Here is a 22,691-nt window from a genome sequence, read left to right as displayed (position 1 = left end):
CAGTGTGATGTAACTGAAATTATAAATTGAAAAAGACCTGGATTATTTGTTAAGTCTCTCATCTTTTAGAATGACCATGTTGGTTTCAGTTCTTTCATATGTAAGTACCAGAATTTTCTAAAATTACATTCTCAAGTGAATTTTAACAGTATGTGCTATGTTGCCCGGATAATGCATTGAAGGTGTGAGGTGCCCTGTGTGAGGCTGCCTGTGCCCCAGTGTTCAGACTGATACTAATCTAAAAAAGGTATTTACAGAATCTAATATGGATTCATGCAGTTTTTGAGCAAAATAAAATGTAATTCTGCAAGTACAAATTCACCCAACACATGTATATGTGTGTGTGTGTATGTGTGTGTGTGTGTGTGTGTGTGTGTGTGTGCGCGCGCGCGCAGGGGGGTATGAGTGTCTGTGTCAGAGTGTGTGTATGTGTGTGAGTGTGAGTGTAAAGGAGTATAAGTCTGTGAGAGTGTGCATGTAGGAGTGTATGTGTGAGCGTATGAGAGAGCTTCTGCGTGAGTGTATGGGTCTGTGTGTGTGTGCGCGTGTGTGTGCGTGTACCCATCGGGATGTCCTCAACCGGGACCTTGAGTTCATGTCACACTACACCTGGACACCCCGTTCCGGTCTGTTACCTGCCCTCGACCTCTTAATTCCAACTGTTGCCGGGACATTGACCACCTGTCTACCCCCCCACTCCAACCTCTCATCCTCACAACGCACAGCCCTCCACTCCCTCTGCCCCAAACCCGACCTCACCATCAATCCAATAGATAAAGGGGGTGCAGTGGTAGTTTGGCACACTGATCTCTACACCGCTGAAGCCAGACGCCAACTTCTACTGCACGCTCGGCCATGACCTCAGCCCCCCATCACCAAACCATCATCTCTCAGATCATAAACAACCTCATCACCTCAGGAGATCTCCCACCCACAGCTTCCAACCACATAGTTTGGGAACCCTGCATTGCCGATTCTACCTCCTACCCAAGATCCACAAGCCTGACTACTCTGGCCGACCCATCGCCTCAGCCTCAGCCTCATCCTGCCCCACTGAATTCATCTCCGCATACCTTGATACTGTCCTATTCCCCCTCCCTCTCCTCCCCCCGGTCCAGGAGCTCCCACATATGTTCGGGACACCACCCACGCCCTCCACCTCCTCCAAGACTTTCATTTCTCTGGCCCCCAATGTCTCATCTTCACCATGGACATCCAGTCGCTATACACTTCCATCCACCATGACCAGGGCCTCCAAGCCCTCCATTTCTTCCCTCCCGATGTCCCCACCAGTACCCTTCCACTGACAATCTTATTCGTTTGGCTGAACTGGTCCTCATCCTCACCCTCCCACTTCCTCCAAATGAAAGGGGTAGCCATAGGCACCTACATGGGCCCTAGCTATGCCTGTCTCTTTGTCGGCTACGTAGAACCGTCTGTCTTCTGGAGTTACACTGGCACCACTCCCCACCTTTTCCTCCGCTACATTGATGACTGCATCGACACCACCTCGTGCTCCTGCGAGGAGGCTGAACATTTCATCACTTTCATCAACACATTCCACCCTGACCTTAAATTCACCTGGACCATCTCTGATACCTCTCTTCCCTCCCTGAACCTCTCCATCTCCATTAATGGTGACCAACTCAACACTGACATCTTCTGCAAACCCACTGACTGGTACCTGGATTACACCTCCTCCCATCCTGCCTCCTGTAAAAATGTTATCCCTTATTCCCAATTCTTCCGCGTCTGTCGCATCTGCTCCCAGGAGGACCAGTTCCACCACAGAACAGCCCAGATGGCCTCCATCTTTAAACACCACAATTTCCCCTTTCAAGTGGTTGATGACGCCCTCCAGCTCAACTCATCCACTTGCTGCACCTCCACCTCAAACCCCACCCATCCAACCACAACAAGGTCCTCACCTTTCACACAACCAACCTCCGTATGCATCGCATCATCCTCCGCCATTTCCGTCACCAACAAACAGACCCCACCACCTCCCCACACTTAATCCGCTTTCCGTAAAGACCGTTCCCTCAGTGACTCCTTTGTCAGGTCCACACCCCCCACCAACCCACCCTCCCTTCCCGGCACCTTCCCCTGCCACTGCAGGAATTGCAAAACCTGCATCCACACCTCCCACCTCACCTCCGTCCAGTGCCCCAAAGGAGCCTTCCACATCCATCACAGTTCCACCTGCACTTCCACACATGTCATTTACTGTATCTGTTGCTCCCAATGCAGTTTCTTCTACGTTGGGGAGACAGGACGCCTACTCGCAGAACGCTTCAGAGAACATCTCCGGGACATGTGCACCAACCAACGCCACTGCCCTGTGGCTGAACACTTCAACTCCCCCTCCCACTCGGTTGAGGACATGCAGGTCCTGGGCCACCTCCATCGCCACTCCCTCACCACCCGATATCTGGAGGAAGAACGCCTATCTTCCACCTTGGGACCCTTCACCCCAGGAAATCAATGTGGATTTCACCAGTTTCCTAATTTCCCCTTCTCCCACCTCACCCCAGTTCCAGACCCTCTAGCTCAGCACTGCCCTCATGAACTGTGCTACCTGTCCATCTTTCTTTCCAGCCATTCGCTCCATCCTCCCCTCTGACCTGTCACCATTACCCCAACGTCCATCCACCTATTGCACTCTCTGCTACCTTCCCCCCACCCCCATTTGTCTCACCACCCCCTGGGCTTCCAGCCTCATTCCTGATTAAGGGCTTATGCCCGAAATGTCGATTCTCCTGCTTCTCAGATGCTGCCTGACCTGCTGTGCTTTTCTAGCACCATACTTTCGACTCACACTACAGGTGACCCCACTGCACTACACACATATGCACAGACACACACACTCACACACAGACACGCACACACAGACACACTCACGCAAACCCTCTCTAATACACAAACTCTCTCTCATATGCTCACACATGCACTCCCACACTCAAGTGCACTCTCTCACAAACTTATACCCCTTTATACTCACACTCACACAGATACACATACTCACACTCTCTCATAGACACTCATACTCCCCCCGCACACACACAGGCACGCACATATAAGTTTGTGGGGTGAATTTGTACTTGCAGAATTACATTTTATTTTGCTCAAAAACTGCATGAATCCATGTTAGATTCTGTAAATCCCTTTTTTAGATTAGAATCAGTCTGAACATTGGGGCACAGACAGCCTCAGACAGGGCACCTCACACCTTCAGTGCATTATCTGGGCCAACATGGCACCTATTGTTAAAAGTTCACTTGAGAATGTAACTTTTAAGGAAGTTCTGCTATTTGCATATGAAAGAACTGAAACCAACATGGTCATTCTCGAAGGTGAGAAACTTAACAAATATTCCAGGTCTTTTTCAATATATAATTTCAGTTACATCACACTGTAAACTTTTGCTATAAATTCTGTGTCTTACAATCTTATTCTGATGAAAGAGCAGCACTCTGAAAGCTAGTGCTTCAATTAAACCTGTTGGACTATAACCTTGTGTAGTGTGATTTTTAATTTTGACAGAAATAGTAATATTGGTGAACACTTGAGAGTGTAGAAGTTGCTGGACTCTGATCTATTCCCAGGACGAATTTAGAATTCTTAAAGATACAATTATCTCTCCCTTTCAGGAACATCACACTGTTGCACTATCTGATCATGATATTTGAAAAGAGCTACCCAGAGATCCTCACCATTCAGTTAGATTTACTTCATGTGCCAGATGCCGCCAAAGTCAAGTAAGTAATACTGAAAGGCCTCTGGGTGTTGTGCTTTATGTTTCTGTCTGATGCATTCCCCTTACAAGGGCCACCACCTGACATAGACTATGTGCCTTTGAGTCATCTGATTCAATTAAGTTGCAACTTCACAGAATTAATGAACCCATTATTCAACTCACCATTAAATTGTCAATTTTGCTTAGTCAGGACATAATGCTGGCTGCAGGGAGACGTGAAAATATCACACCAATTGAAGGAGTGATTCTTCTGAGATTGGGATCAAGGTTGGGGGTTGTGAAAGAAGAGAGGAAGCCTTACAATTGTTCTTGCCACCGCATGATCTGGAAATGTGTGATATCAAAGGAGGCGCCAGACTAACACTACAGGGTTCTCCAAAGACCACCTGCACAAAATCCAAATGGCCAAACTTCATGAAATAAAAACCCATCTGCCTCTGCCTGCTGTGTATAAAACCTCTGCACTGTGTTATTATGTTCAGGACATAATACAAATATCAATTCTTGTTGTAAAAGCTGTAAACATTTGGTTTTGAGCTGCCCAACCCCTCAGAATTGGCAATTAAATAAGTTCCTTGCAGACTCTCCAGCTGAAACATTCTGACTAGTTTGACTTTGGCCAGTTGTATTACATGATGATTGTTGATCCTCCCACCTATTCTATGTTTTTCACTTCTGCTAACCTCTGGAAGGTCGGATGACCGGGAGCTGTTTAGATTTTGACTCCTTTGCATTTTCACCCAAAGTGAGCAACGAACCTGTTTTATTCTTTCTTAGATGTGAGTGGATTTGTTGTGAATTTCCAGAGTAATGAAGAATTTTGTCCAGCCACTTCCACGAAAAAAGGCCTAAGCATAAAATTTCCCAATTAAACTAACTTGGTGTTCATAAAGTTGGGAATGGGAATGGAAATGCAGGAGTGTTGATTTGAGGGTCGTGTCCATCATCCTTCGCTCACAGTTCTGAATTCTAGAAAGTTGCGACGCACGGGAAGGATCCAAGGGTGGGTTAGCTCAGTTGCTACCATTGTCTCCTCCGGATCAAACGATTATGAGTTAAGTCCCACCTCAGTGAACTGAGCACAACACCAGGGATGGAACACTGGCTCAGGATCGGGAGTGTTGCACTGTTTCAGGTGCAGCCTTCTGATTGGGTGTTGCGTTGGGAGAAGCGCTCCAATCTCCATCCTAAGGTAGGTGCACAATTTCCCAAGGGCCTCATCAAATTCTGTTTGGTGACCCAGCAACTCCTGAGTCAACTTGGCTTGGGGTGGAGATAGGGAAACCTCATTAAGACAGCTCGGAATAAAGATGGCGGCCTCAGCTGGTTGATTTCATAACTCTCTCAGCTAAACCTCTTCTATGGGAAAAAAAAACAAGCATTAAAATGTGCCGAGGAATGTTGAGGTTTCGTAAGATATTTGGGAATGTTTGCGATGTGAAATAGAGAATTCTGCATTCCTTTCTCCCAAGATTAATTAAGGAAAACAATGTGTTTCTTTCAACACAGCCTGGCCGAACTGGAGAAAGAAATAAACAATATTAAGAACGGTCTGAAGGCTTTGGAGGCTGTAAGTATCACCTACCCAGGAATGAGAGCAGTATTCCTGAATATCTGCAGAATTCCCCCAGTGTAAGGTCAGAGGAGAGCTGCTGGCTCATCCATTGATAAGCTGCTGTTTCTCCAGGAATTCTTCTGATCTCTCCCTGCTGTTTCAGAGACAGGGAGAACATTGCAGAAGTTCAGGAGCAGTCTCTCAGTGGTACATTTATAAAAGCAGGAGCTGAGACCCTGTCCATTGAGGATACACCCTTCATGTACCCACATGCAAGGCAGAGGGGATGCGAGCTTGCCTTCTCAGGTTCCTTTATGTTTCATTTTCCTTGGATGCCCTTGTTGAATTTTGAGTTCAATTATTAAAGCTGGGGACTGTATCATCCACTTTTGTGAAAACTAATCTGGTTTACGGATGTCACCTCAGGGAGGAAATTGGCCATCTCTGTCTTCTCTAGCGTGCGCATGACTCCAATTTCATAGGAATTAGATTAGATTACTTACAGTGTGAAAACAGGCCCTTCGGCCCAACATGTGCACACCGACCCGCCGAAGCGCAACCCACCCATATACCCCTACATTTACCCCTTACCTAACACTACAGGCAATTTAGCATGGCCAATTCACCTGACCCGCACATCTTTGGACTGTGGGAGGAAACTGGAGCACCCGGAGGAAACCCACGCAGATACGGGGAGAACATGCAAACTCCACACAGTCAGTCGCCTGAGTCGGGAATTGAACCCGGGTCTCAGGCGCTGTGAGACAGCAGTGCTAACCACTGTGCCACCATGCCGCCCTCTATGTGGCTTGACCTTAATGCACCTCTGAAACGGCCCAATAAACCATCCCAGTTTAATGCTTATTCCAGAGTGATCTTGCTTCTGATGCTCATATCCCATAAAAGCCTGCAGACGTTAAACTGCAGGCTGATGGGGGGCCAGAAATTGGACCGCGTTGACTTTCACCTGCTGACTATTGAAGAACGTAATGTGAAAGAAGGCCATTTGGCCCATTCTGCTGTTTAACAAAGTCATGGCTGAACACCTGGCAACACCTTTTAGAGGTATAAAGGTCCATAAAATCATGGAGATATACAACATGGAAACATACCCTTCGGTCCAACTCGTTCATGCCGACCAGGTATCCAAAATTAATCTAGTCCCATTTGCTAGCCTTTGGCCCATATCCCTCTAAACCCTTCATATTCATGTATGCATCCAAATGCCTATTAAATGTTGTAATTGTACCAGCCTCCACTGCTTCCTCTGGCAGCTCATTCCATATCTGCGCCACCTTCTTTGTAAAAAGGTTGCCCCTTAGGTCCCTTTTAAATATTTCCCCTTTCACCTTAAACCTATGCCTTCTAGTTTTGGACTCCCCTACCCCAGGGAAAGGACTTATCGATGCCCCTCATGATTTTGTCAACGTCTATAAGATCACCCCTCAACCTCCAATGCTCCAGGGAGCCCACCCTATTCAGCCTCTTCCTAGAGCTTAAACCCTCCAGCCCTGCCAACATCCTTGTAGGTATTTTCTGAGCTCTTTTAAGCTTCACAACATTCTTCCTAAAGCCGGGAGACCTGAAGTGCAAGCCGTATTCCAAAAGTCGCCTAACCAGTGTCTTGTAGAGAAGGGTATTTTGGGCATGTTGATATTAAGAAGGAGGAGATGTTGGTCATCTTGAAAAATTAAGGTAGAAAAGTCATCAGGGCCTGAAGTGATCTCTCCCAGGATACTGATGGAGGCAAGAGAGGAGATTGCTGGGGTCTTTGTATCCTCTTTTAGAGAATTTTGTAGAACTTTTTAGCTACAGGAGGGGTCCCAGAAGACTAGAGAAGAGCCAGTGTTGTTCCTTTGCTTAAGAAGGGCAATGGAAATAATCCAGGAAATTATAGGCAGGTGTGCCTTCCAATATTGGTTGGGATACAATTGGCGAAGTTTCTGAGGGATTCAGTTGGAGAAGAATGGACATATTAGGGATAGAGAGCACGGCTTTATACAGGGGAGGTCTTGCCTCATACATTTATTTGAGGTTTTTGAGAAAGCGACAAAGATGATCGATGAGAGTAGGGCAGTGGATGTTGTCTACATAAACTGTACTAAAACATTTGACAAAATCCTTCATGGCTGGCTGGTCCAGAAAATTAAGTCATATGGGATCCGTTGTGAGTGGTGCTGGAAAAACACAGCAGGTCAGACAGCATCCAAGGAGCAGGAAAATCGATGTTTTGGGCAAAAGCCCTTCAGGAATGGACCAAAACGTTGATTTTCCTGCTCCTCAGATGCTGTCTGACCTGCTGTGCTTTTCCAGTACTACTCTAACCTAGACTCTGATTTCCAGCATCTGCAGTCTTCACTTTTGCCTCCATGGTGAGTTGTTTAGTTGCATACAAAATCTGCTTGGCCATGGAAGACAGTGGGTATTTGTGGAGGGGAGTTTTTTTTACGACTAGAGGTCTTTGACCAATGTGTTCCACAATGATCAATGCTAGCACCTCTGTTTATAATGTATATATCAGATGTATATCAATGATGTGGATGAAAATATAGGAGGTCTGCTTTGTAAGTTTGCGGATGACATGAAAACTGGTGGAGTTGTGGATAGTGAGGAAGGTTGTCAAAGATACTGCAGGACACAGATCAGTTGGAAAGTTGGGTGGTGAAGTCTAATCAGGTTAAACATGAAGAGATGGCGCATTTGGGAGGTCAAATGCAAGTGGAAAGTACACAGTAAATGGCAGGACCCTTAGGAGCAATGATATACTGAACTCTGTAAAAGTAGCAACACAAAAGGATAAGACATTGAAGAAGGTGAATGACATGCTTGTCTTCATTGGTTGAGACATGGAGTGTCAAAGTTGGCAAGTCGTGCTGCAGCTGTGTAAAATCTTACATAGGCCACATTTGGAGTGTTGTGTGCAGTTCTGGTCGCCACACTACAGGAAGGATGTGGAGGCTTTGGAAAGGGTTCAAAAGAGGTTTCCCAGGTTGAGGCTTAGTTTGGAGGGTATTAACTGTAAGGAGAAGTTAGAGAAACTTGGATTATTCTTGTGAGAGTGTCGAAGGCTGAGACACAACATAACAGAAGTGTGTAAAATTATGAGAGGCCTGGAGAGGGTGGATAGACAGACCCCTCTCTGAAAATGTGAAATATTAGGGGCCATAGGTTTAAAATGTGAGGGGAAGGTGTAAAAAGGTGTGTGATGTAAGTTTCATGCACAGAGGGTGACACATGTCTGGAATGTGCTGTCAGGAGTGGTGGGAGAAGCAGCTACAATAGCAACGTTTACGAGGCATTTAAACACATACATGTCCAGGCAGGGAATCGAGGGATCCAGACCATGTACAGGCAGATGGGACTAGTTTTGAATGACATATGGTCACCACAGACATGATGGGCTGAAGGGCCTGATCCTGTGCTGTGCTGGTCTATGTTCTGTGGTGATTGACATGTTCTGGTCTGAAATGTTTTAAAATGGAGGTGCAGTGCGACCAGCATGTAATTTTTGTGTATCACTGGCTTCCCAGCGATCGCCTGCTTCTGTCTCAGTCATCCTCCTGGAGTCCATTGCCTCGCGCTTTGGCTGCCCAACAACAATGAGTGCTCCCCTCTCCGAGTGATCTCCTCCCAGACCGGCGCTCCCATGCCTGGTCAGCCATTCTCCTGTTTGAAGCTCCTGACCTGCTTCCCTCGACTTTGCTGCCTTCCTTCACTGACTGCAGGAGGGCCACTTAAATCTCTATCCTTTTGCTTCACCCTCTCTCTTTGCCCCTTCCCTTTCCTCTCTGCCTTCTTACCTACCTTTCCTCCTGAACCTAACGCACATAGCGTTGTTTGCAAACCTGTGCGGAGCTTGTTGGAAATGTCTAGTCATCCCTGTTATTGTAACGAACTTCATCTGTGCTTTATGACTGACATTTCTCTTCAACAACGCAGCAACTCATTAACGTGCAGCATTTAACTTCCACTCAGAGGGCCCTGGATTGAATCCCAGAATGCAGTGCCCTTTGAACCTGTTAACTATCAATGAGAACCCTTGGGGATGGGCTGGGAAGGAACTTCTAAACTGGGGGAAAACAAAATCTCAGCGACAAAAGCTTGCATGTTTTATGAAATAAAGGAGGGAGGGGTGATAGAATTTGTGTGCGGTTCAAGTCCTGTTTCTTGGCACGTGCCTAAGACCAGAAAACTATCAGCATCTGTTTCTGCGTCTGTGGTCAGCGTTGTGGAACATGTCCTGCTGATGTGCCTGATGCCTGATCAGTGTTTGTGAAGAGGGAGTTTATCAGAATGAGGGAGAAGGATGTGGAATTATATCCCAGCCACTCTCATCACTGATAAGTCTCCCAGCTCGTATCCAGAGAGCATCAAGGAGTTGGGCAGGGGCTGCAGCTAAAATGACCTTCAGGTATCAGAATTAAACCTTCATCCTAATTTTTATTGAAGGCATTTCAAAGATCACCAATTCATCGAATGCCTGAGGTCCCAAACAACACTGCTGACATCAACAATCCACTTGCTCCATAGCTCCCTGCTGCAGACCTCCCTGTCTGGTCAAAACCCATCACAGAAGTGGACAGTGGACATTTAAGCCCAGTCTCAATTTTTGACCTCAACTGCATTACCCGAGCCCTCTGTGTGCATCTCCCAGCTGTGAGATTCTCAAAGGTGTTAAAACTGAAGCGGATTTTGTTGACCCGTTGTCGGCACCATCCGCTGCACCGATGGCCCAGAGGTTCGCTGTCTATCCCTCCTCCCATTAGGCTACGACTTTGCTTCCAGACCTGGTCATGACACTTTGGGAAAGACCACGAGAATTCCCGAGCAAGTCTGGGCAGAAATTTGCCAGAATAGCTCCAGGGATCAGGGATTTTAGCAAAAGGATGAGATTGGAGTTGTTCTCCTTGGAGCCACAGGTGATTGCGGGGAGATTTTGGCAGAGGGGTCTGCAAGATTATGAGCAAGTGAGGACTGCAGATGCTGGAGATCACAGTCAAAACGTGTGGCGCTGGAAAAGCACAGCAGGTCAGGCAGCAGTCAAGGAGCAGGAGAATCAACATTTCGGACAGAAGCCGGAATGTAAGGTTATAACTTATATATATATTGTTTGGCGTGCTGCACCTTTAAAAGAGCCTGGTCAAGAGACCCAGAGGGATTAATCTTGGGCCCAGTCGAGAACCGTTGTGAAGATGTGAGCATCGTCAGTCAAGTGTTCTTTTTCAGATTTACCATTTGCTGACCCGTTGTATAATTCTTGGTTCCAAAGGAAGCACCAACATAACCAAAACATGTTTGAATAAGATTTGGAGGTGCCGGTGTTGGATTGGGGTGAACAAAGGTAAAAATCACACAACAAAAGGTTATTGTCCAACAGGTTTATTTGGAGGCACTAGTTTTCAGAGTGCTGCTCCTTCATCAGAAGCAATGCTGCAAAAGCTAGTACTTCCAAATAATCCTGTTAGAAGATAACCCAGTGATGTGTGATTTTTAACTGTGTTTAGATAAGACAGACAGAAAAAAACACTGTTCCCAAAAGCTGATGTGGAAGGGTCAGGGACACAGATTTAAGTTTTTGAACAGTAGATGCACAAGAGTGTGAGGAGGAATGTTTTCACACAGGAGTTAACAATGACCTGAAACCTGCTGCCTAGGAGGTTGAGGTGATAATGCATGATTTCAAAAGCAATTTGTAGGTTTGACTGGGGAAGTAAGTTTTACAGGACTGTGGAGATAGACTGGGAAATGGAAGTTCCCAGTCTATGTGGGCTTCACTGGCTAGGCCAGCATGTAGTTCCCATCAATAATTATTCTTAAGAAGGCAGTGTTGAGCTGTGTATTTGGACTGATGTAGTCTGTGTGATGGAGGTACACCCAAAGGGCAGTTAGCAAGGGATTTCCAGGATTATGACCCAGCAATAGTGAAGGAAAGGCGACGTAGTTCCTTGACTGGATGGTGGGTGACATGGATGGGAACCTGCAGGGGGTGGTGTCCCCATGTATCTATTGCCCTTGCCCTTGGGGAGGGTGGAGGTCCCAGGTTTGGAAGGTGCGCGTGAAGGAACATGGCTGAGTCCATGCAGTGCATCTTGTAGGTGGAATACGCTGCTCCCATTGTATGTCAGCGGTGAAGGCAGTGGAAGGTAGTAGATGTGGTGCCAGTCAAATGGGTTGCTTTGTCTTGGACGCGGTCACGTTTTGTGAGTGTTGTTGGAGCTGTCTGCATCCTGGCGAGTTAAGGGCCTTCCAATATCCTCCTGACTTGTACATGGACAATGGATACTTGGCAGTTCTTTAGACTTCTCTGTTTCTCCACTCATTGTCTACACTTCCTGCTTTCAAAAGTCACTGGGGCTGGCTTTCTATTGAAAAAGCTGCAACACAGGTTCAACCTAGGGCATCCACATTAAATTGCAATGGTACAGAACACACCGTCTGAAAGGCAGGTAGACACAGTAGCTTTCACAAAGCAATGAACTTGAATAACCTTCTTGGAAAAGGAATGCTTTTGTGGCTACAGGGAAAGTTCAGGGTTTGGATAGCCCCTTCATGGAGTTGGTATAAATATGACGGTCCAGAAGGTGTCCTTTGTGCTGCAGGAGTCTTTGATTTCAAGTCAGCTGAAGGCTTAGGCACCAGTTAGACTACCATTGAGACCCTGAGCCAATCACTCGCCAAAACCTTCCTTCCCGTTTACTGAAAGTCAAACGTGCTTATGGAACATTTATAACAACCCTCGACCACAGGTTAAAATTGAAATTAACCTTGTGCGAGCTTTCTTTGTGCATTATTAAAAAAATTCCTTCATAGATATTCAAGCCCAGGTACACGTTGTGCTTAGTTGATGCCAAAAGGATTAGCCTGATCCAACCTCCAGTTTCTCTGGATGACAGTGTTCGGCTTCTGACACTGTCAGCACAGTTCTCTCCAATGATTCCCAGTCCGGCCTGAAACCACAGTTTTGCTTCCTCCCGCTGCAGATTAGCACACTGCCCCAGGGTGGTACCTGCTGCAATCTACATATGACCCACCATCCCCCAACAATGAACTGTAATTAGATTCCAGATCTCCCAGCTCAAAGCAGATGGGCCAGATGCACACAGGATGTGTGCAGAATGGAGAGGCCATGTGTGCAGACTTGATGTACTGATCACTCAGCTTGATAAAGACTGATAGGCAGCAGATTTGAATTAGAACTCAATGCCAGGGCCTTAATACTCAGCCTGATTTAATTGAGGAAATGAGTACGGTAAAGTGGGAATGTCCAGGCATAGATTCTAGTGAACAAATCCATTCATCACTAGGAGCAGACTGGGTGGAATGAGGGCATGGTATCTGCATTAAGAGGATGCCAATAATGATTAAGGACCCCATCCTTAATAATCATTGGACAGCAGTGCTGTTGGTGAGATGGCTACTTCAGTGGAAGGGGAAGAGTTCTGATTGTGAGGTTTTTTGTTTGTTGGAAAGAGGCATCCCAGAAAGGGTCTTGCTATTGCTAACTGACTGTTCTGTTCCCCTCTACCTCCTCCTAGGAACTGGAATACCAAAAGCGCCGGACACGGGACAGTGAAGACAAGTTTGTTCCCGTTATGAGTGACTTCATTACTGTCGCTAGCTTCAGCTTTTCAGAGATGGAGGATATGTTAGTCGAGGCGAAAGATAAGGTATGGCAGCTGACCAGTCAATAAAACCAAGCGTCCTGTTTAATCTGCTTCCTGACAATTGCTCAGCGGAGAATTCCTTCTTAACTTCTGTTCAACAACTTTCACTCCACCTGTAGAGTTCACTTATTTCCTGTTCCTGTTGCCCGTCTCACAGTCACAGGATTGTCCCAGCATAGAAGGAGGCCATTCAGTCCATCTTGTCTGCACTATCTCCCTGTTTGAGCAGACCACCTAGCGCCATTCCCTCTGTAACCCTGCTTGCTCTCTTCATATTGAAAACACATCTCAACATGGCTCTTGAATTACACGATTGTTGTTGTTGTCAAGTAAGACAAGGATGTCATTGTGTGATGACGAACAAAAATGAGATGCATGTCACAATTCAGGTTTAGGTGCTCATGTTCCTTTCAGAAAAGTACTGCCGTGTGCAGCAGGGTAAACTGTGAGTGACTGTGACAGCTCTTAGAGTGCATAATACTTTTATTTTCATTTCCATCTTAGTGTCTTCTGTCTACAGTTGGAACTAGGACAGCAGGAGTGGGTCAGCCCTGCCTTGAGTTGGATTTGAGAATTCTCAGCTAAGTCACGATCTAATTGATTGGTTGAGCAGTCTCAAGAGCCTGAATGGTCTACCTCTGCTCCTTGGTTTATAGCCTTCTAGTCTAACCGTGGTCCCAACAGTGAGGCATATTTTAACAGGATCCTGACGGACAGCCATTCCCTTTAACAGGATCCTGCTGAGAAACTCTCGCTTTAACAGGAGCCTAATGGAGAGACACTGTCTTTAACAAGAGCCCGACGAGGAGTCTCTCTCTTTAACAGGAGCCTGACGGGGAGACTCTCTCTTTAACAGGAGCCTGACGGGGAGACTCTCTCTTTAACAGGAGCCTGACGGAGAGACTCTCTCTTTAACAGGAGCCTGACGGGGAGACTCCCTCTTTAACAGGAGCCTGACGGAGAGACTCCCTCTTTAACAGGAGCCTGACGGGGAGACTCCCTCTTTAACAGGAGCCTGACGGAGAGACTCTCTCTTTAACAGGAGCCTGATAAAGTGACTCTGACAGGAACTTAACCTCTTGAGCAGAAATCTGGTGACAATCAATGATGACTTCATCTTGTCCTCCGAAAGTACTGCAGGAGCCTTACTTGTACATATTGTTGTTTTTTAATAAGATTATGGATTTCAATTGAACAATATGAACCTTTACCATTATTATCAGATCTGGGATTTGTCTGGAGAATCTTCATTGGGCTAGTCTGAAGGATTGACTATTTCTTGCCTCCTAGTGTGTGTTTCTTAAAAACGTTCTGACAGACCTTTTTAAATATTAGCAGGAACTTGTATGAGGTTTTATATCAGTCCTGAAGGAATCAAAGAGAGGATATCCCTGAGCCAGAAAACTAAAGTAGCTAGCAAAGACTAAATGGCCATTGCTCTCCCGAAAAGAGTTAAATAAAATGCTCCCATCTGTTTAGGTAAATATTCAGTAAGTGAATGCAGTTTGTTGGTTTGCCACCCACTGTGCTCTGCAGACTTTTTAAATGGGCTGACAAACCAGCCCGTTTTAATCTAAAAATAAAAAGCTTGCAGAATCTGTGGTTGCCATATTTTTGATTTTGTTCTGTGTTTGCACAATGTTTCCTGGCTGGGAAGTGATCTCTCTTTTCTTTTTAAGCGCTGGCTGGTTCCACAAGAGGTAGATGGCAACAACAAGTGTATGAATGTTGCTTAAGTTTGTTTTTCCTTCCTCTTTTTGGGCACGTCACATAGCCGGACACGAAGCAATCTGTCTGCCTATTCAGTATTGCAAGATATTCTGCAGGATGGCCACTGCAGTCAGTAGTGTCAGACTGCGCTGAGCTGATTAACGGTAATAATTGGAGTAAGGTCAGCCTAAGTTGGATTGACACAACTCATAAAATGCAGTGCCATACACATTTTTCTGAAAATGTTCTGTCTCCAAGAAAGTGGGTGGCGTGTGCTTTTCGCAAGAACCCACCAGTGTTTTCTGGTTCAGTTTAGTTTGGTTTGGATCCTGCCTAAATTCTGCATGACGAAATTCTGTTGGGCCAGCTTGCTTTGTTAGAAAATATGAGTCAAATTGGGTCTATGTAGCCTCTATCTGTCAAAAGGTGACACTCCTGCCACATATTGAGGTCAAAGTGCAATGCTCAGACATCAGCATTTTTTGTTCTCCAGCTTCAGCAGATGATTTTAAATTACAGGAACTGCGAAATGCAAAACTGGGTTTCTTGGGTAATCAGGAACATAGGGTCCCCAATTTACAAGCGTCAAACTTACCAACACTCATTCATAACGCTCGAATGTGCAGAAACTCAACTGGACTTGCTGTAGAAATGCAATGGTTACAAGAGCAGGGCAGAGGTTAGGAATACTGCTGCGAGTAACTCACTTCCGCAAAGCCTGTCCACCATCGACATGGTGGCTCAGTGGTTAGCACTGCTGCCTCACAGCACCAAGGACCTGGGTTCGATTCCAGCCTCGGACGGCTGTCTGTGTGGAGCTCGCACATTCTCCCCGTGGATGCATGGGTTTCCTCCAGGTGCTCTGGTTTCCTCCCACAGTTCAAAGATGTGCAGGTTAGGTGAATTGGCCATGCTAAATTGTCCATAGTGCTGGGTGCATCAGTTAGAAGTAAATATAGGGTAGGGGAATGGATCTGGGTGGGTTACTCTCTGGAGGGTCAGTGTGCACTTGTTTGGCCGAAGGGCCTGTTTCCATACTGTAGGGAATCTAATGTAATCTAATCTACAAGGCACAGATCAGGATTGTGATGGAGTATACTCCCCACTTGCCTGGATGGGTGCAACACTCACAAAGCAGCCCGCTTGATTGACACCACATCCACAAACATCCACTGTCTATGCTCAGTAGCAGCAGTGTGTACTATCTACAAGACGCACTGCAGAAATTCACCAAAGATCTTCAGACAGCACCTTCCAAACCCACTTCCATCTCGAAGGACAAGGGCAGCAGATATGTGGGAACACCACCATCACCTTTGCATTCCCTTCCAAGCCACTCACCATCCTGACCTGGAAATGTATCACCATTCCTTCACTGTCACAAGTCAAAATGCTTACATTCCCTTCCTAACAGCACTGTGGGTGAACCCACAGCAGGTGGACTGCAGCAGTTCAAGAAGGCAGCTCATCACCAGCTTCTCAACGGCAACTAGGGACAGGTAGTAAATGCTGGCCCAACCAGCAACACCCACATCCTACAAATGTGGGCGGCACGGTGGCACACTGGTTAGCACTGCTGCCTCACAGTGCCAGAGTCCCGGGTTCAATTCCCGCCTCAGGCGACTGACTGTGTGGAGTTTGCATATTCTCCCTGTGTCTGCGTGGGTTTCCTCCCACAGTCCAAACACATGCAGGTTAGGTGAATTGGCCATGCTAAATTGCCCGTAGTGTCAGGGGCAGGGGTAAATGTAGAGGAATGAGTCTGGGTGGGTTACGCTTTGGCAGGTCGGTGTGGACTTGTTGGGCTGAAGAGCCTGTTTCCACAATCTAAGTAATGTAATCTAAATGAATAAAGAAGAACTTATGGACGGGATCCCACACAGGAGTGTAATTTTAAATATCCAACATGTCAAGGTTTCCTTGTACCTATATTGTCCTACATCATGTTCCGACTTGTGCACGAATCATTTCGCAAACAGATCCAAGATTGGACCATGTTTGCAACCCTTGTACAAAGGAGCAGTTTGCAACTGCCTGAATGAAACAGCATGAGTATGCTGTTGTGATCCATTTGACCGTATTTAAAAGTTCAGTCTCTCCCAGTCACTCTTCCTTGTATTTGCTGGTTCCACTCACCTTTGCTGGGCCTCCTCCCAATCCTAATTAATCAACCCAAGAAGGCTCCACAGGAACATTCAGGCTTCAATCCAGCTCCACATCAGATTCTGAGAGAAAATACTTGAACTTGAAGTTCAGCCGACAACCATCAGCAATGGCCTAGAATTTGCTTCCGTGCCATGTCTTGTCATGTGTACATTCAGTTGGAGAATGGGTTTTCTTGTAAGCTACAAGCTCGATGAGCGCTGTGTAGTGTATGTGTCCACCAGCTGAGCAATGTCCAGGTTTGTGCTGACAGGTGGCAAGTCAAAACAGTTGGCAACACAAATTTCTAAAAAAGAATGTCTAACCATCGCCCCTTGACATTCAATGGCATTACCATCATTAAAAACCCCCACAGTTGGCATTGATCAGAAACTGAACTGGACTAGCCAAATAAATACAGGGGTCAGAGGCTAGAATACTGCAGTGAGTTACTCACCTGCTCCTGAAGCCTGTCCACTATCTACAGGACACAATCAAGAGCATGATGGAACATTTTCCACTTGCCCAGATGGTGCAGCTCCAACAGCACTCAAGAAGCTTGACACCATCCAGGACAAAGCTGCCCATTTGATTCGTCCCACAACCACTCAACAACCAACTGGCAAGATGCACTGAAACAACTCAGCCATGTTCCTTGAACAGCGCCATTTAAATCAACAACAGCCACCGTCTCGAAGGGCGAGGGCAGCAAAAATATGGTAACACCACCACCTGGATTCCCCTCCAATTCATATATCACCTTGACTTGGAAATGTATTGCTCTTCCTTCACTGGGTCACAATCCTGGAATTCCCTCCCTAACAACATTGTGGGTCAACCCACAGCACATGGACTGCAGCAGTTCAAGAGGGCAGCTCATTCCCACCTTCTTAAAGGCAACTCGGAATGGGCAATAAACACTGGCCCAGCCAGTGATGCCACATTCCATGAATGAATAAAAAAGTTTTAAAGACTGAGAAAGAAACTAAGGAGCAAATGAAATGAAATCAAGTTAATTCGAGTCAAAAACGAGTAAGAAATAAATGAAACCAAAATAAATGGGGAAAGAAAGATCAGATTAGGAAATACAAAAGGACAAAATGGAAAATTAAGAAAAAAAGACAAGGAAAACTAATAAGTTGGCAGTTTTGTGGCATCACCATCACTGGCTGGGCCAGCATTTATTGCCCATCCCTAGTTGTCCTTGATAAGGTGAGCTGCCTTCTCGAACTGCTATAGTCTCTCTAAGAACCTGTAAGAATGAGGCTGCAGAATCTGGGAGAAATTGAGAGGCAGCGGAGGGATGTGAATGTTGTTATTTCAAGGGCACACTGTCAATTTCGTTGGTTTAACAATGCTTCTGAAACATCACTGGACTGTCAGGCTGCTTTATGCTCTCAAGTCTCTCGAGTTGAAATCGCATTGACATCCTTTTGGCTCAGGGTGAAATTGCTACCCAATGGAGCGCAACTGATGCCTCTAGCACTTTATTTGAGCATATCTTGTTGATAGCCATGAGTGGCAAACATTAAACCAGAAGAGAAGGGCCCAAGTATATAGTTGCAGCAGTTGTCGAAATTACTGAGTGGTTTACAGACTTAACCTATAAACAGTGAGTTTAAATAATTCTCCCTGCTTTGTATGAAATGCATCTAAATGGAAAACCCTTCCCTCATGCAGTTGGAATAATTCATTTCTTCCAGGCCTTAGCTGTGCTTCCGTTTGTTATTCAGTTGGAACTCCGCACAGTTAAAGACGAGGAAACAAACTTTGTGTGTGGCAGTAAATTACATCCTCTGTTAACCCTCTCACATGGAAACTCTGACTGGAACAGATGTGCTGGGATTCTTCCTATGCCTTTGTTTTCGTTATCCTCAAAGACCCCACTGTGGCATGCCCTTGTGTGTAAGTGTGTGTGTGTGTGTGTGTGTGTGTGTGTGTGTGTGTGTGTGTGTGTGTGTGTGTGTGTGTGTGTGTGTGTGTGTGTGTGTGCGCGCCATAGGAAACCTTCAGTGCCACGTTTATCGGTCCTGACCATTAAACTGCTTAATGTACCCCCGACGGTAGGGTACATTTCCTGATCAATCTGAGGTGCCATTGATCTAATCATTTCCTGTTCCAAAACCTGGATGATTATATTAAATCAGTGGTATATATAAAGCAGATATACACTTGCTCACACATATATGTTTTGTGTGTATATTTGTTCTCGGCAGATTTGGCTGGGTCTATTATTTCGTGTTCAAAGAATTTCAGTAACTATGGGCTCTCTTCACTGTGCAATTCACTTTTACTTTCTGTACACCCAGTGAAGCTGTCATTTGGAAGCTGTTTCACAGTTTCTCCCCATCACCGAAGCTAAAGGAACAGGGGCAGGAATAGGCCAGTTTGCTCCTTGAAGTCCACCATTCAATTGTATATAATTGCTGACCAGATAGTGGCCTTAAGTCCTGAATGACCTTATCAGCAGCCATCCCCACTAGCCTTGCCCCTCGCCACTCTCCTCCCCATACCCCCAGACGTTGCAGATAAAGAAACTAAGCTAACGTTTTGAGTCCAGAATTGGCTCTTCTTCAGATGCTGCCAGACCTGATGGGTTTCTCCAGCATTCTGTGTGCTTGTTTCAAATTTCCAGCATCTGTGGTGTTTTGTTATTATCCCCCACAGACTTTGACTCCCTTGTTGATCGATGTGACTCCATTTTGAATATATGCAAGATACTCTCTGGGAAGGGAATTCCAAAGAGTAATGATGCACTGAGAGAACAATTTCCTCCTCGTCTCTGTCTTAAATAAGGGACAGCCCTCAGTTATAAACTGTGGCCACTAGTACTAGATTCTTTCACGAGGGAAAACATCCTTTCCACACCTGCCCTGTCAAATGCCCTTCAGAATCTTATGGATTTCATTAAGATCACCTCTCAATAGCGAGTTTTGAGAAGATTTGTAGCTCAGATTGAGGTTCTGGATGTAGGTTTACTCGCTGAGCTGGAAGGTTTGTTTTCAGACGTTTCGTCACCATTCTAGGTAACATCTTCAGTGAGCCTCGGAGTGAAGCACTGGTGGTGTAGCCCGCTTTCTATTTATCTGTTTGAGTTTCCTAGGACTGGCGATGTCATTTCTTGTGGTGACATCATTTCATATGGTGATGTCATTTCTGGTTCTTTTTCTCCAAGTCAATGTGCTTGTTGATACAGTTCCGGTTAGAATGCCATGCTTCTAGGAATTCTTGTGCGTGTCTCTGTTTGACTTGTCCTAGGATGGGCATGTTGTCCCAGTCGGAGTGGTGTCCTTCCTCACCTATATAGAGTCATAGAGTCATAGAAATGTGCAGCATGGAAACAGACCCTTCGGTCCAACCTGTCCGTGCCGACCAGATATCCCACCCCAATCTCGTCCCACTTGCCAGCACCCAGCCCATATCCCTCCAAACCCTTCCTATTCATATACCCATCCAAATGCCTCTTAAATGTTGCAATTGTACCAGCCTCCACCACATCCTCTGGCAGCTCATTCCATACACATACCACCCTCTGCATGAAAAAGTTGCCCCTTAGGTCTTTTTTATATCTTTCCCCTCTCATCCTAAACCTATGACCTCTAGTTCTGGACTCCCCAACCCAGGGAAAAGACTTTGCCTATATAGCCTATCCATGCCCCTCATAATTTTGTAAACCTCTATAAGGTCACCCCTTAGCCTCCGATGCTCCAAGGAAAACAGCTCCAGCCTATCTCGCCTCTCCCAATAGCTCAAATCCTCCAACCCTGGCAACATCCTTGTAAATCTCTTCTGAATCCTTTCAGGTTTCACAACGTCTTTCCGATAGGAAGGAGACCAGAATTGCACACAATATTCCAACAGTGGCCTAACCAATGTCCTGTACAGTTGCAACATGACCTCCCAACTCCTGTACTTAATACTCTGACCAAAAAAGGAAAGCATACCAAATGCCTTCTTCACTATCCTATCTACTTGTGACTCCACTTTCAAGAAGCTATGAACCTCCAAGGTCTCTTTGTTCAGCAACACTCCCTAGGACCTTACCATTAAGTGTATAAGTCCTGCTAAGATTTGTTTTCCCAAAATGCAGCACCTCGCATTTATCTGAATTAAACTCCATCTGCCACTTCTCAGCCCATTGGCTCATCTGGTCCAGATCCTGTTGTAATCTGAGGTAACCCTCTTCACTGTCCACTACACCTCCAATTTTGGTGTCATCTGCAATCTTACTAACAGTACCTCTTATGCTCGTATCCAAATCATTTATGTAAATGTAAAAAAGTAGAGGGCCCAGCACCGATCCTTGTGGCACTCCACTGGTCACAGGCCTCCAGTCTGAAAAACAACCCTCCACCACCACTTTCTGTCTTCTACCTTTGAGCCAGTTCTGTATCCAAATGGCTAGTTCTCCCTGTATTCCATGAGACCTAACCTTGCTATCCAGTCTCCCACGGGGTATGTAAGATGCTAGTGAGTGTGGGTCATGGCTTTTTGTGGCTAATTGATGTTCATGTATCCCAGTGACTAGTTCTCTGTCTGTTTGTCCAGCTCAGCCAAAAACCTACATCCAGAATCACCTCTCAATCTTCTGAACTCCAGTGGAGGTCCAACCGACTCAACGATTTCCAAATGGGTATCATGAGGTCACCATTTGTTAGTGGAATTGGGACCTACACCACCTCTCCCTCCCCCCTAGCCCTATCTACACTCTGTAGTTCCAGTTATTCCAGATTCAACCACCACCAGATAGGAACCATGCTATTATCTCATCATCTACAGTGAGTTGGACAATGTATGACCATGGAAGTGCACATTAAATGCCAGATTTTGAGTGTATTTGTAGTCAATAGCAATATCACCTGCTGTGTGACACATTTTGTGGTATATAATACATATAGGAATGATACCTTCCAAATAATGCAGGGCTGTATAGTGTGTACACTGGAATGAGGTGCTATGCAATTGTGTTGTGTAATATGATCAGGAGTGGCATTTCCAAATGACATGGGAGTTCTATACTTACAGTCAGTACAGGCAGCTAAAAAAGAGCAACTTCCTCACCTACTAGAAATCCAACCCCTGGGGAGCAAGGATTGTCCATTGTCCCCCACCTCCACAATCCTCAGGACTAATAGAGATACAAAACTGACAAAGACAGATGAGTAAAACTGCAATTGTTTCTTTAAATGCCTCCAGGGGTTTGTCTTCCGCGTTCCTTGCCCCAGTCCCCTGGAGATTAATCTTCAGCAGCCACACTTCCCAATCACGTCATCAGCAGTGACCTCAGAGCAGGATGAGGCCATTCAGCCCTTCAGGCCTGCTAACCACTGAGCCACCATGCCACCTCGATTATATTTGGCAATTTGCCGTCGGTGACCTTCTGTGGTCAGGGATTTCACAGGTGATCTGCTACGCTGTGAAGAAAGAAACTTGTCCACATCTCAGTCCTGAGGAATTCTTGACCACAGAAGGCTGTGGAGGACAACTAAAGCACTTTGTGATGTTTCCCGGTGCTAAAAAGTGCCATAAAAAAATGCAAGTTGCTCCTTCCTTTTCATTTGAAGGGATGGACTGCCAGGGCCAGATGTGTGAAGAGCAGAGATTTATAGGGATCTGACCAGCAATCAAACCCCCGGCCATTCGCTACAAGTAGGCTGGGCTTAGAGATAGTGATGGAGCAATTCTGCCTCCAGTATCATAGAAACCCGACATTCTACTCTCACAGTCAGTATCGGCAGCTTCTTCACCCACTAGAAATCCAACCCCTGGGGAGCAAGGATTGTTCTTTGTCCCCCACCTTCAATATCCCACAACTAATAGATTAAATAAAACTATCAAAGACAGACGTGTAAGACTGCAGTTG

General features: G+C 45.9%; 1 protein-coding gene across 4 annotated transcripts in view; it reads left to right on the top strand.

Annotated features, from left to right (window-relative positions):
* The window catches only part of daam2 (dishevelled associated activator of morphogenesis 2), a 312,353-nt gene that overhangs the window by 250,392 nt on the left and 39,270 nt on the right, over window positions 1-22,691 (top strand). For all 4 annotated transcript variants that reach the window (XM_060849181.1, XM_060849197.1, XM_060849203.1 and 1 more), the window contains exons 21-23: window positions 3,651-3,758; window positions 5,267-5,327; window positions 12,848-12,979. In XM_060849181.1, coding sequence (XP_060705164.1) covers window positions 3,651-3,758; window positions 5,267-5,327; window positions 12,848-12,979 — 301 coding nt within the window. The remainder of the gene's footprint in view (window positions 1-3,650; window positions 3,759-5,266; window positions 5,328-12,847; window positions 12,980-22,691) is intronic.

The sequence above is a fragment of the Hemiscyllium ocellatum genome, chromosome 3, assembly GCF_020745735.1.
Source record: "Hemiscyllium ocellatum isolate sHemOce1 chromosome 3, sHemOce1.pat.X.cur, whole genome shotgun sequence".
In the NCBI taxonomy this organism is placed as follows: Eukaryota; Metazoa; Chordata; class Chondrichthyes; order Orectolobiformes; family Hemiscylliidae; genus Hemiscyllium; species Hemiscyllium ocellatum.
The sequence above is the reverse complement of the archived record's forward strand: the minus strand, read 5'-3'. Positions and strand labels throughout refer to the sequence as shown.